Genomic DNA, 13,505 nt, shown 5'->3' on the forward strand with positions numbered 1-13,505 from the left:
TTATGGCTTCAACATACGAATTTTGGGGGGATACAGTTCAACCCATAACAGAGCTATACAAAGAATAGAATAAATGCAGTATATATCCTAAGAGATAAATATATATATATAAAGTCTGATTCTGATAAACATGCAATAGATTAACTGATTGCGCTTAGTAAAGCTTTAGGAATGAGTATCTCAGTAGTATAATTATCAAATAAAGATTCCTTTTGTAAGGCACTTAAATTATATCCTGAGCAAATTATACTGTATAATTTGATGTAGAGCTTAGAAGAGTATATGATGCTTCTCTTAAATTATAAAGTGATTGTAATCTGATACTGAAATAGAACCTGAAAAATACAGCCAAAAGCAAAAATTATGACTCATTCTTAAATAAAACTAATATTTAACTGATCATTGCTTAAGGAAGGAATTTTAAAACTTGAACAGGATTATTAAAAGCTCAGTTGGTTTGACTATATAAAAATTAAAATCTTATACATATAAAAAAAAAACAAAGAAAACATAATGAAATTAGACAGTTAATAATCTACCTTTTAAAGAACTTTAAATGACTTTGAAAACCTCAAAATCAGTGGGCAAAGGATAAGCACAGTTCAGAAAATATGTGAAGAACAAATAACCATATTGGAAAATTTTAATCTCACTAGGAACCAAAGAAATGAAAAAAATATTAAGATATTGCTTTTTATTTATTAGATTAGCAAAGATTTAAGAATGTGATAATCTCTAGTGCTGATGACATTTATTCAGATACTACTGATAAGGAAGTAAGATTGGAAGAATAATTACAAAATGTATGAAAAGTTTAAAATAGTGTTTATACTTTTAACCTAGTAATTCCTTTTGTAGGATTTATCTCAAGGAAATAATGAGAAATTCAGTGAAACATTTATTCACAATCATGTTCAGCAGAGCAGTATGGAATAGCAAGACACTGGAAATGTCCAGATGTTCAGTATTAGGTGTATGGTTAAGAAAATCATAGAACATTTCCAAAACAGTTTATCTTGTAACAGTTTCATGTCAACATACTTTTAATCTTTTCCACTTTTAAAAACTTTTTAAAAACTGTAAAATACACCATCCTTCAAGAAAACACATATAAATTACATATGTACAATGTAGAAAAGAGTTATAAAATAAACTCAAGTTGTCTTTACTGGGGTTTAAAAATAGAATTTCTTTCAATTTAATATCAGTTTATAAAAGAAATGCATGCATGCTCAGTTGCTGCAGTCATGTCTGACTCCTTGCCACCCCGTGGACTGTAGCCCCCAGGCTCCTCTGTCCGTGGAGATTCTCCAGGCAAGAATACTGGAGTGGGTTGCCATGCCCTCCTCCAGGGGCCTTCCCCACCCAGGGATTGAACCAGAGTCTCCTGTCTCCTGCATTGGCAGGTGGGTTCTTGACCACCAGTGCCACCTTCAGTTTCCACTTAAATTGGAAAGAGGGAAAAAAACCTAACCTTCTTTGTATCTTTATCTGACTGATAGTCATTTATGGATAGAAATAAGGTCAGTGTACCCAAATTCTTTAATGTTATTTTTGTCTGCTAGTTAACAACTACTTCATTATTTGTTCTGATCTTTAAATTCTAACAAAAAAATCCAATACATAATTAAAACAGCTTTCAGAGAAATGTTTATACTATTATGGGATAAAATATATATATATATATACACATATATAGATGAAATCAAATTATAGAAAAATAGAGTTAAATACAGAAAATACATATGCTAAGACATATTCGTGTTTTTCAGACTTCCAACATATTTTACACAGCAGCAGTAGCATACACAGACGTTTCATGAAGTGGTACTCACTACTTGCTGTGTGCTCCAGTATTTTCTTTGTGTTCTTTTTTGCCCCTCTTTTCAAATGCTTCTTACAACTTTCAAATGAGTCTGCAGGTTGGAAAACAGACCTACCTAGTAGGAACGTGAGGGTAACAAATTTGACTCTGCATTTCTTAGAAAGTTAACCATTAGGGAGAAACAAAAAACATGTTTTGGGGTAGTCATAAACGTATGAAGGATGGGAGTGAGATCATATGTCTGTAAACTTTTCATGGTGACTTTGATCTTTGTTAAACTGCTGGGAAGTTCCCTTGGTCTCACCTAACTGCAGTGTTATTCTGTAGCTAAGGAGACAACTGTCCCAGGAGAAGCACCTACGGGAATCTCTTGAGAAATCTGGATCAGCCTTGCTACTGAGAATACAAGAAATGGAAGCAACAGTGGAGGTGGAACGGAAACAGGTAATGAGATTTTCTCTCCTTGTTTATGTTGGGGAAGTGAAACCAAAAGGGAAAAGCCAGTGTTTTGGCTACAAACCTATAGTTTTGCTAATTTCCTCTAGATTTATTAAATTCTTTTCTTTAGTAATCTTCTATTAACATTCTTACTATGATTTAAATAATTTTGGTCCAAAATAAGGACTCTGATGCCATTCAGTCCAATACTCTTACTTTATGAATGGGGAAGCAAAGGACAAAGAAGTTATTATGTGTCAGGGTTTATAGAAGTGAACTCTTAGCTCCTGGGAGGGAATCATTCCCCTACCACATACTCTGTGTTCCAGGAATTGATTTTGGAAGGTATTGCCCTAGTCTCATATTATATGTACATGATGTAGATAGAAAAGAAGGATTAAACCGAGCTGACATTTGAAGCAAAGAATACCAGTAAGTCAAGTAATCAGGAACGTGTTTACATTGCTGTTTTCAGTTCTCATTATTTTAGCATAATATTTTTGCCTCCAGAAGTTGTTATTTGAAGTACCTATATGTATGGCTCAAGATTGTAAACAATCTGCCTGCAGTGCCAAAGACCCAGGTTTGATCCCTGGGTGGGAAGGATTCCTTGGAGAAGGGAATGGCCACCCACTCCAGTATTTTTGCCTGGATAATTCCACAGACAGAGGAGCCTGGCAGGCTCCAGTCCATGGGATCACGGAGAGTCAGACATGACTGAGTGTGTCACTCAAGTTCACTCACTCTAAGCACCCAAGGCAATCAGTAACTTCAAGTCCTAATACCTATAATTAGATTATGTTATGTTTATTATTTTAAGCAGTACTGTCCCTAACAGTGGAATTATTAAAAGGATTCTACTTAAGGAATTTTGCAAATGATCCGTTATTGCTATAATTTATATTGCCGGTGTAGAGGCCCTTAACCATATGTGGTTATTTAAATTTAAATTAGTTAAAATTAAATAAAATTAAAGGTTCGGTTCCTCATCCTGGCCACATTTCGAGTGCTCAGCAGTTGGTCCTGAGCTGGTGCCTGTTGTGTTGAGTGCACAGACGTCTCCTGGATGGCCCCACTGTAGGACACGGTACTTTGCTGAGATCTTGAACATAAAAACTCTGCTTTTTCCTCCAGTAACATTCAGAAAATCTGCTTTACACATGTGCTGTAAGATAGCTTAAAAGGAGGGGTTTTTTTGCACAATTTCAGGTGCAAATTTTACAGGAGAACTGCATTGCCCTACGCAGTTCTATTCAGACCACCCAGGAACTACTGGCACAGGAGCAGCAACAGAAAGGAGAGTTGGAAACTGCTTCCTCACAACTCAAGTCTGACCTAGGTATGAAAATAGATGCTAGAAACTACACTTTTGTGTGTTGAGATTTTGTGCAAAAGCTTTCAAGATTCCAAATTCTTGTAGTGGCCAGTGATACTGGTATTCCCACAGAATGTAAAAAATTGCTGACTTTCTTTCCATCCATGGCACTGAGGGGGAAAAACTAGAATTTGACCCTCTTAATTTTAAACTAATTATTTAGATTTTTACCAAGTTTATTTAATTGCTTGTGGACTTGGGACTGTTTGGGTTCTATGGGAATGAGGCCATTAATCCTTGCTGAGTTACTGATTCTAACCATTTATCATGTCAGACTCTCCATTCTTCAGGTTATCAGTCTGTTTTGGTTAACTTATATTTATAGAAATGGGTGGTTGTAAGGTACTATAGACAGCTTAGATTAACTCGTTTCACATTTTTTTGTTTTTGTTTTTTAAAGAGTCCTTAAAGATGACAAAGCTAGAAAATGGAAGTGTCTTGCCTGGAGAATCCCAGGGACAGGGGAGCCTGGTGGGCTGGCGTCTCTGGGGTCGCAAAGAGTCGGACACGACTGAAGCGACTTAGCAGCAGCAGACTTGATCCCAGGGTGCTTGGAGACATGTTTCTTCAATCCAACATCCTTTGTCAGACTGCTGTTTGTTAATATATAATTATAAAGGCAGTTTTCAAATAGATCTCACTGTAGAAATCAGAGTTCCAGTGCAGTGCCTCACAAGTGAATAACCCTTCATGGTTTAAATAGGGCTTTCACAAAAATTATCTCAGGTAATAACACAAAACTACCTATACTTTGCAGAGTTACAGGATGAATAAACAGTGAAGTGAGGCTTAAACTGGATCTTCTAACTCCAAACTCAGTGTTCTTGTCATTGCGGCTTCTACAGTGTGGCTGCAGTGAGGGCAGGGAATACTGAGAGAGAAATGAAATTAAAAAAAAAAAAGCAAAGAGTAATCCATTTAATGGTTTTACTTGCTGCTTTTAGCAGAAGGTACTCTTTTGCCATATAGTTATCAAGTAGTGAATTATTCTGTGAAGTTCTCACTGATAATGCCCCAGGATAAGTTTCTGTCTTCCTGTGATTGCATACTTACAAAAACACACATTACATTTTATGATACTATGACAGTATCCCATTTGAGCCTTACAGCAAACTTGTGAGAAAGATAAAATATACCCCATTCTAAAGAAGAATAAAAAGATGTATATCGAAGGACCCCCAATAAATAGAATAGCTGGGACTAAAATACAGATCTTTCTGTTATATTAGGTGTCCTTCTGATTAAGTGATTTTTAAAAAAATGTTTCTTTCTTGATAGATTAATGCTTTCCTTTTGAATTTTTAAAGAATTTATGAAAGACCATTGAAAACATTAAGATTAGAACAACAGTAATTCAAACTAACATAAAGAAAAGGAGACCTGTCTCAATACCAACTATATGCTTCATATTGAATAATAGGTGTTCTACACGCATGCAATTTTATTACTTAAAAAATACAAATATTGATAGTTATTATAACTAGATTAGTAAAAGGAATGCCTTTAGATATTTACTTCAATGAATTTTAAAATGTACCTTTTTATTATTAGCAATAAACATGTATATATGTGTGTGTGTATATGTGTGTGCATAAATACACACACACTAAAGTGATTACATTGTTCTCCTAAATTGAATAAACTTTCCCCTTTGATTCTTTCTTTGAGTAGTGGAATTTCCAAGATAGATCATATAGTTTACCTTCTTGATCCTTCAGTTCAGTTCAGTTGCTTAGTCGTGTCCGATTCTTTGCGACCCCATGAATTGCAACACGCCAGGCCTCCCTGTCTATCACCAACTCCCAGAGTTCACCCAAACTCATGTCCATCAAGTCAGTGATGCCAACCAGCCATCTCATCTTCTGTCGTTCCCTTCTCCTCCTGCCCCCAATCCTTCCCAGCATCAGAGTCTTTTACAATGAGTCAACTCTTCGCATGAGGTGGCCAAAGTATTGGAGTTTCAGCTTTACCATCATTCCTTCCAAAGAACACCTAGGACTGATCTCCTTCAGAATGGACTGGTTGGATCTCCTTGCAGTCCAAGGGACTCTCAAGAGTCTTCTCCAACACCACAGTTCAAAACCATCAATTCTTCAGCACTCAGGCTTTCTTCACAGTCCAACTGTCACATCCATACATGACCACTGGAAAACCATAGCCCTGACTAGACGGACCTTAGTCAGCAAAGTAATGTCTCTGCTTTTGAATATGCTATCTAGGTTGGTCATAACTTTCCTTCCAAGGAGTAAGCATCTTTTAATTTCATGGCTGCAATCACCATCTGCAGTGATTTTGGAACCCGAAAAAGTAGAGTCTGACACTGTTTCCACTGTTTCCCCATCTATTTCCCATGAAGTGATGGGACCAGATGCCATTATCTTCGTTTTCTGAACGTTAAGCTTTAAGCCAACTTTTTCACTCTCCTCTTTCACTTTCATCAAGAGGCTTTTTAGTTTGTCTTTACTTTCTGCCATAAGGGTGGTGTCATCTGCATATCTGAGGTTATTGATATTTCTCCCAGCAATCTTGATTCCAGCTTGTGCTTCTTCCAGCCCAGCGTTTCTCATGATGCACTCTGCATAGAAGTTAAATAAGCAGGGTGACAATATACAGCCTTGACGTACTCCTTTTCCTATTTGGAACCAGTCTGTTGTTCCATGTCCAGTTCTAACTGTTCCTTCCTGACCTGCATACAGGTTTCTCAAGAGGCAGGTCAGGTGGTCTGGTATTCCCAGCTCTTTCAGAATTTTCCACAGTTTATTGTGATCCACATACGTTAAATTAGAGTTTATTTAAAATAAGTCTTGGACTCATTTTCAAGAAGTATACTTTTCCTGAGTATATCATAAATGTGAATTTTTATGTATTTTATAATTTTTCTGGCTTTAAATACTTAAGTGACAAAACTAATAGATCTTTATGAATTTTCTGTGAAGCCAAATATTAATCTCAGAAGAGTTTACATCTTTTGGCTACTAGTATGAAGGGCTTCCCTGGTGGCTCGGTGGTAAAGAATCTGACTGCTAATGCAGGAGACTCGGGTTCCATCCTTGGGTTGGGAAGGTCGCCTAGAGAAGGAAATGCCAAACTATTTCCCTATTTTTGTCTTTGGTTTTCTTTTCACTATATATAAGACTCTCTGAGTGGTTTCAAATCACCCCCCCTACCCCCCGCCACCTCAGATCATCCTCCTGAGTTCCAGATGGTATCTTACTGCCAACTAATCATCTATATTTAGATACCTTGCAAATACCTCAAGACACATGATGAAAGCTTAAGTGTTGGAGTCACTATTACTCATTATATATCTCCCAAACCTGCTCCTTGCCTGAATTCTCTCTTTTGTTAGATCCACCATCCACTCCGCTGTCCAGGGCTGCACACTATATAATTTTCTTGAATCATCTGTTGCCTTCACCTCACTGGTCAGTCACCAAGTCCTGACAACCTTCTGCTTACTTTTCTGCATTCCCATTGTCATTACTTCACAGCCAGCTTTCATTGTTTTACACTTTGGTTACTGCAACAGCTACTAAACTGATCTCCCTATCTTTATGGAGCCTTCATCAGAGTAATCTAACAAACAGCTTTTGGTCGTTTGCCTCTGCAGCTTGAAATCCCTCAGAAACTTGTTTATTATCTGTGTATTGAACAAAATGTGACCTCATTTACCACTGCATGTGACTGTGGACTAGTTTTCCATGACTTAGTTTCAAGTCTATAAAAACACGATAGAAATACTGGTGTTCTGCTTATTTCTGCAAAATACAGACTAAAAATCTTTTTTTAAAAATGAAAATTTCTCAGGGGAAAAAATGCCATGTGATTTCAATATAGTTGTAAGCTATGAACATCTTAGTTACGTGAACTTTTTGTCTTTAGTTTCTAGAGATGACATCATTTCCAAGTTGGTTGAAGAAAATAAGGTAAATTTAGAGGTGTAGAGTACAGAGGTTTTCTTTCATCTCTTCACTATGTAATATTTCCTCATTCATGTTGGTTTATAGACCTTCTGATTCTTCTAAAATCTTTATTAAAAGTTTCAGTGTATATGAGTTTATATCCAGAACTGTTATCAACTGGATATTATGAAATAAGTTATTTCACGCAGATTATTATAATTTGGGAAAAGGTAAATTGGCAAAAATAAGATGTATTTGCATTTTACACCTATTGTCAATGAACTGTAATGAAGTTTTTTTAAGTAATGTGTAAGAAATACTAACTCTTTTTGTTGATGGCTGCTCAGTATCATGAATGTATGTACTTAATACTGCTGAACTAAACAAACTTAATATGTAAATATTTTTAAGTGAACTGTACACTTAAAAATGGTAAAAATGAGTATAGTTCCCTGTGCTATATATAGAGTAGGTCATTTTGGGTTGTTATTTTATGTTAATCCCAACCTCCTAATTTATCCCTCCCCACCCTTCCCCCATAAGAGAAAATAATCTAAAAAAGAATGTATATATTATTATATATATTCTTATTATATATGTATATATTATTGTATACATAATATATAGACATTATATATACATGTCACTATATAATGTATTATGCATATAATATATATTAATATCAGTTCAGTTCAGTTCAGTCGCTCAGTTGTGTCCGACTCTTTGTGACCCCATGAATTGCAGCACAACAGGCCTCCTTGTCAATCACCAACTCCCGGAGTTCACTCAGATTCATGTCCATCAAGTCAGTGATGCCATCCAGCCATCTCATCCTCTGTCGTCCCCTTCTCCTGCCCCCAATCCCTCCCAGCATCGAAGTCTTTTCCAATGAGTTAACTCTTCGCATGAGGTGGCCAAAGTACTGGAGTTTCAGCTTCAGCATCATTCCTTCCAAGGAAATCCCAGGGCTGATCCCCTTTATTTATTTTTTTTTTTATTTTTATTTTTTTTTGCTGATCCCCTTTAGAATGGACTGGTTGGATCTCCTTGCAGTCCAAGGGACTCTCAAGAGTCTTCTCCAACACCACAGTTCAAAAGCATCAGTTCTTCGGTGCTCAGCCTTCTTCACAGTCCAACTCTCACATCCATACATGACCACAGGAAAACCATAGCCTTGACTAGATGGACCTTAGTCGGCAAAGTAATGTCTCTACTTTTGAATATTCCATATATAATATATATTATATATATAATATATACAGTAACATTATATATATAATATAGTATAGAATGTTATGTGTAGAATTATATATATAATTAACTATTAATATATAATATAGAATGTTAATATATATTAACATTTTTGTATAACTGAATATATAACTTTTATATATAACTGAATAAATATATAACATATATAACATTTATTTATAACCAAATCACTAAAATTAACAATATTGTAAATCAACTATACTTCAATTTTAAAAAGACATTTCATTAAAAAGACTTTAACAGTGGTTAAAATGATAAATTTTGTTATGTGTATTTTACTACAATAGAAAATGAAAGATAGAAATAAATGTTACTACTTCTATATCTTAAAATATTTCTAAATCAGTCTCATGGTGTAGATGTTATATGATGTTTACTTTTCTTAATGCTTCTTCTGGAAAACTAGAAAAGCGAAGGAAGAGGACTTAGACTTTGTTCATCCCCATTTGACTTAAGTACTGGTTAGGTAAACCATCCCACAACTCACATCCCTATCACCTTCCCTCATCCTAAAGGGAACTTTTTTTTTCACAGAATGAAGGCACTTTCTTCTGCTCCACAGGTATTCCGGGATGAAAATATTTTCCCCTACTTATAATGTGAAAATATCCTTGCATCTGTTTCTTTGAAATAATAAGATGTTACTGCTACTTGGAAGAAATGTATATGTAATTAAACTAACAAATATTTCATGTTAGTATAGTTTTTTTGACATATGAATACTAGGTAAATACCAAGGTTTGTTTTCTCTAATTCGGATTTCTAGGCAAATTCTTTCTGATTGGAATCCCAGTATGAAAATATTTTTAATAAATCTTTTTGATAACTTATAAATATAAGTTTGGGAATTGAAGATACCAAAATGTCAATGTATGGCAAAACCAATACAGTATTGTAAAATAAAGTAAAAATAAAAATTAAAATAAATAAATAAATAAAAAGTCCTTTTCTATGTATATCATTAGAACTTGAACTGGTACTGGCCACAGTATAGAACGGGTATTTTGATAGAGGTATATGTAATAACTCTTACACATAGAAAATGAGAATTTTTTTTTCCCCTATAGAATATACAGATGTCTTTCAATAAGGAACATGAAGGAAATGCCTATTTGAGGTCTGAAATAGTATCTCTTCATGAAGCATCAGAAAAAGCACAGGTAAATCTTCCCATTTCTCTAATGTTTAGATGTTAATTTTGTTTAGTTAAGTAACCAAGAATAATCCTGGTTACATAAATTCATACCATTGCCATCATCTAAAATTTTTATTTCCTTAAGAGTTGTTTCATTTATGAAGCATCATCAAATTAACTCCAGTTCCTATTTAGGAATTCTCTAAATTCCTGTGATAGGTAGGTGTCTGAGATACACTGTTAAATCATTCACTAGTCTATACTTTGTGTGCTGATTTACTCATTAAATATAGACCTTTTATTTCCCCCGTTGAACTTCTAAACAGTTCAGTGCCAAGGGCTATGTCTTACTGTTTCTTTATGTCTTCTTTGTCAAAGTACAGTAAGAACCTAATAAATAATTGCTGATACTGGAGGTGTATGAAATCATTTAATGTGGGATGGTGGTCCCCAGATTCAGCTAATGTTTTGTGTATATGCATGTGTATGGAGAGGAGTCACCACCTATACAGGACACCATGTTATTTCTCATAGGGCCCAATGAAATAGTGTTGATCAATTGAAAGAACTTTTTGTTAGTACAATTTGATGTTTTAGTGTTAGGATCATAGTGTTGCTGTGCTCTTTATGATAAAGAAAATACAAAATGTGTCCTTTGATAAAATAGTGATAACAATAACTACTAATGTGTTCAGTCACAAAGTCACCTCTGACTCTGTGACCCCATGGATTGCAGCACCCCAGGCTTCCCTGTCCTTTGCTATCTTCTGTAACTTGCTCAAACTCATGTCCGTTGAGTCAGTGATGCCATCCCATCATCTCACCCTCTGGCATCCCCTTTTTCTCCTGCCTTCAATCTTTCCCAGCATCAGGGTCGTTTCCAATGATTGGGCTCTTTGCATCAGGTGGCCACAATATTGGAGCTTCAGCCTCAGCATCAGCCCTTCCAGTGACTATTCAGGGCTGGTTTCCTTTAGGATTGACTGGTTTGATCTTGCTGTCCACGGGACTGTCAAGAGTCTTCTTCAGAACCACAGTTTAAAAGCATCAGTTCTTAGGTGCTTAGCCTCCTTTATGCTCCAGCTCTCTACTACTACTCTTACTATAAATGATAGTTAAGATTTACCGAACCCATACTGTATACTATGTTACTAACAAATTGTAATTCTCTCAATAACACTACTACAGAAACTTTTTTCTTAGGTAAGAAAGCTGAAATACAGAGAGGTTTAATAATATAACTAATAAGTGACACAGTTGGAATTTGAGCCCAGCAATCTAACTCTAAAGAAAATTAGCTATTTCTTTTCAAAAAGTAAGAGTTCTCCTCTGTCTCACCTCTCAAGTGTTCCTCAATGAATAGTTTGTACATCTGGTTATAACTTTAAAATGTTCCTTAGTGTATTTCTACCTACTTTGCTATACACACTACTTATGATGCTGTTCACATAGTCTTTCATATATCTCTCCCTTCTCATTACTAATTTTTGAAGGTTTCTTCTATTAATTCTTCAGAGTTATTTGCCCAATCCTTAAAGAACTTGTATATTAAAACATAAGATCCTTACCAAATATACTTTGCAAAAATAACTGAGAATTAAGATAAATATTTTCCATAGGAATACAAATTTAAAAATACCAAATGGATAAAAGAATTATAAACTAACTACATATTTAATAGATGTGTTGCTCAAAAGACTTCTGTTTCATTTTGGAAGATTAATCCTGTGAAATGGTACAGGCATCTGTATTTTGCTTTTTTGAATACTGTAATTGGTGATGAAGGAGCTTAGCTATTTTGTGTTATCAGCTAAATAATTCTAAAAACTCATCATCCAATTTTGGGAATGGATTTGTATAACATTGACCATGCATCTACATTGTAAATCCCATTCTGTAGATATCTTGCTCCGATTGACCAGCATGCAAAATGCAAAAGAACAAAAGATTGGTAAACTGCCAAATGCTTCAGTTGTTCTACCAAATCAACAAATTTGTCCTTTTAATTTAGAATTACTTAGGATGGTGATTCCAAATATTTGAAAGTATTTTATAATTAAATATCCATTGGGTTAAAGTTCACATATATAGTGAAATAATACTATGCAATACTATGTAATTGTAAAAAGAATGATGCATAAGTAAAAATAATTATTTATTGGAGAGATCTGTGATTTGCTATATATGTCGTCTTAGATTTTGAATGACCAACTGACCAGAAAGTGTTCAGAATTGAGCAGCATGCTTCAGACTGTTAAAATGGAAAATACCAGAATCATTGCTGACCACCAAGCCATTCTGCAGGTATTTATTTTTATTTTTTTCACAATAGTAAAAGATGCTTATTCATTTCCATAATCAATAGCCAGATTAAAAATGTAATAACAATTGCAAGCGATAATGGAAACATGATCAACCTAACAATATAAAATAATTACATACAATTTGGGGGAGTCAAGCAGAGTTATGTGCACATGTTTTCTTCCACCCAGCGTCCTTTGGTTAGTGCATTTAATCCATTTACATTGAAGGTAATTATCGATATGTATGATCCTGTTACCATTTTCTCAATTGTTTGGGGTTTATTTTCTGTAGATCTTTTCCTTGTCTTGTGTTTCCTGCCTGGAGAAGTTCCTTTAGCATGTGTTGTAAAGCTAGAATTCTCTTAACTTTTGCTTGTCTGGAAAGCTTTTCTCCATCAAATCTGAGAGTCTTGCTGGGTAGAGTATTTTTGGTTGTACATTCTTCCCTTTCATGACTTTAAACATATTGTAGCATTCCCTTTTGGCTTGTAGGGTTTCTGTTGAGAAATCAGCTGATAATTTGATGGGAGTTCCCTTGTATATTATTTGTCATTTTTCCCTTGTTGTTTCTAATATTTTATCTTTGTCTTAAATTTTTGTCAGTTTGAATACTGTGTGTCTTGGTATTTTCCTCCCTGCGTTTATCCTGATGGGGACTCTCTGTGCTTCCTGGACTTGATTAACTATTTCCTTTCACATGTTAGGGAAGATTTCAGCTGTTACTGCTTCAAATATTTTCTCACGTCCTTTCTCTCTCTATTGGTGAGAGAGAGTGTTTAATGTTGTCCCAGAGGTCTCTGAGGCTGTCTTCCTTTTTTTTTTTTTTTCATTCTGTTTTCTGTATTCTGTTCTGCAGCACTGATTTCCACCATTCTATCCTCCAAGTCATTTATCCATTCTTCTGCCTGTTACTCTGCTATTGATTCCTTCTAGAAGGTGTATTTTCATCTCCGTTGCCTGTTCTTTAGTTCTTTTAGGTCTTTACTAAACGTTTCTTGCATCTTTTCAATTGTTTTCCTGATATCCTGGATTACCATCACTATCATTGTTCTCAATTCTTTTTCTGGAAGGTTGCCTATCTCCATTTTATTTAGTTGTTTTTCTGCCATTATATCTTGTCCCTTCATCTGGAACGTAACTTTCTGCTTTTTCATCCTGATTAACTTTCTGTAATATGAATTTTGTTCTATCTGATATGGGCTTGTGGTTCTTCTTGCCTCTTCAGTCTGCTGTCTGATGGAGGAGGCTAAGCTTG

General features: G+C 35.0%; 1 protein-coding gene across 8 annotated transcripts in view; it reads left to right on the plus strand.

Moving 5' to 3' along the window:
- Positions 1-13,505, plus strand: part of CCDC150 (coiled-coil domain containing 150) — a 99,035-nt gene that overhangs the window by 17,769 nt on the left and 67,761 nt on the right. For 7 of the 8 annotated variants that reach the window (XM_042244015.2, XM_042244019.2, XM_042244017.1 and 4 more), the window contains 5 exons: positions 2,153-2,269; positions 3,473-3,602; positions 7,521-7,564; positions 9,880-9,972; positions 12,144-12,251. In XM_042244015.2, the coding sequence (XP_042099949.1) occupies positions 2,153-2,269; positions 3,473-3,602; positions 7,521-7,564; positions 9,880-9,972; positions 12,144-12,251 (492 nt within the window). Of the gene's footprint in view, positions 1-2,152; positions 2,270-3,472; positions 3,603-7,520; positions 7,565-9,879; positions 9,973-12,143; positions 12,252-13,505 lie in introns of those variants that run through there. The other variant, XM_027965054.3, reaches the window with a different exon arrangement.

The sequence above is a fragment of the Ovis aries genome, chromosome 2, assembly GCF_016772045.2.
Source record: "Ovis aries strain OAR_USU_Benz2616 breed Rambouillet chromosome 2, ARS-UI_Ramb_v3.0, whole genome shotgun sequence".
Classification (NCBI taxonomy): domain Eukaryota; kingdom Metazoa; phylum Chordata; class Mammalia; order Artiodactyla; family Bovidae; genus Ovis; species Ovis aries.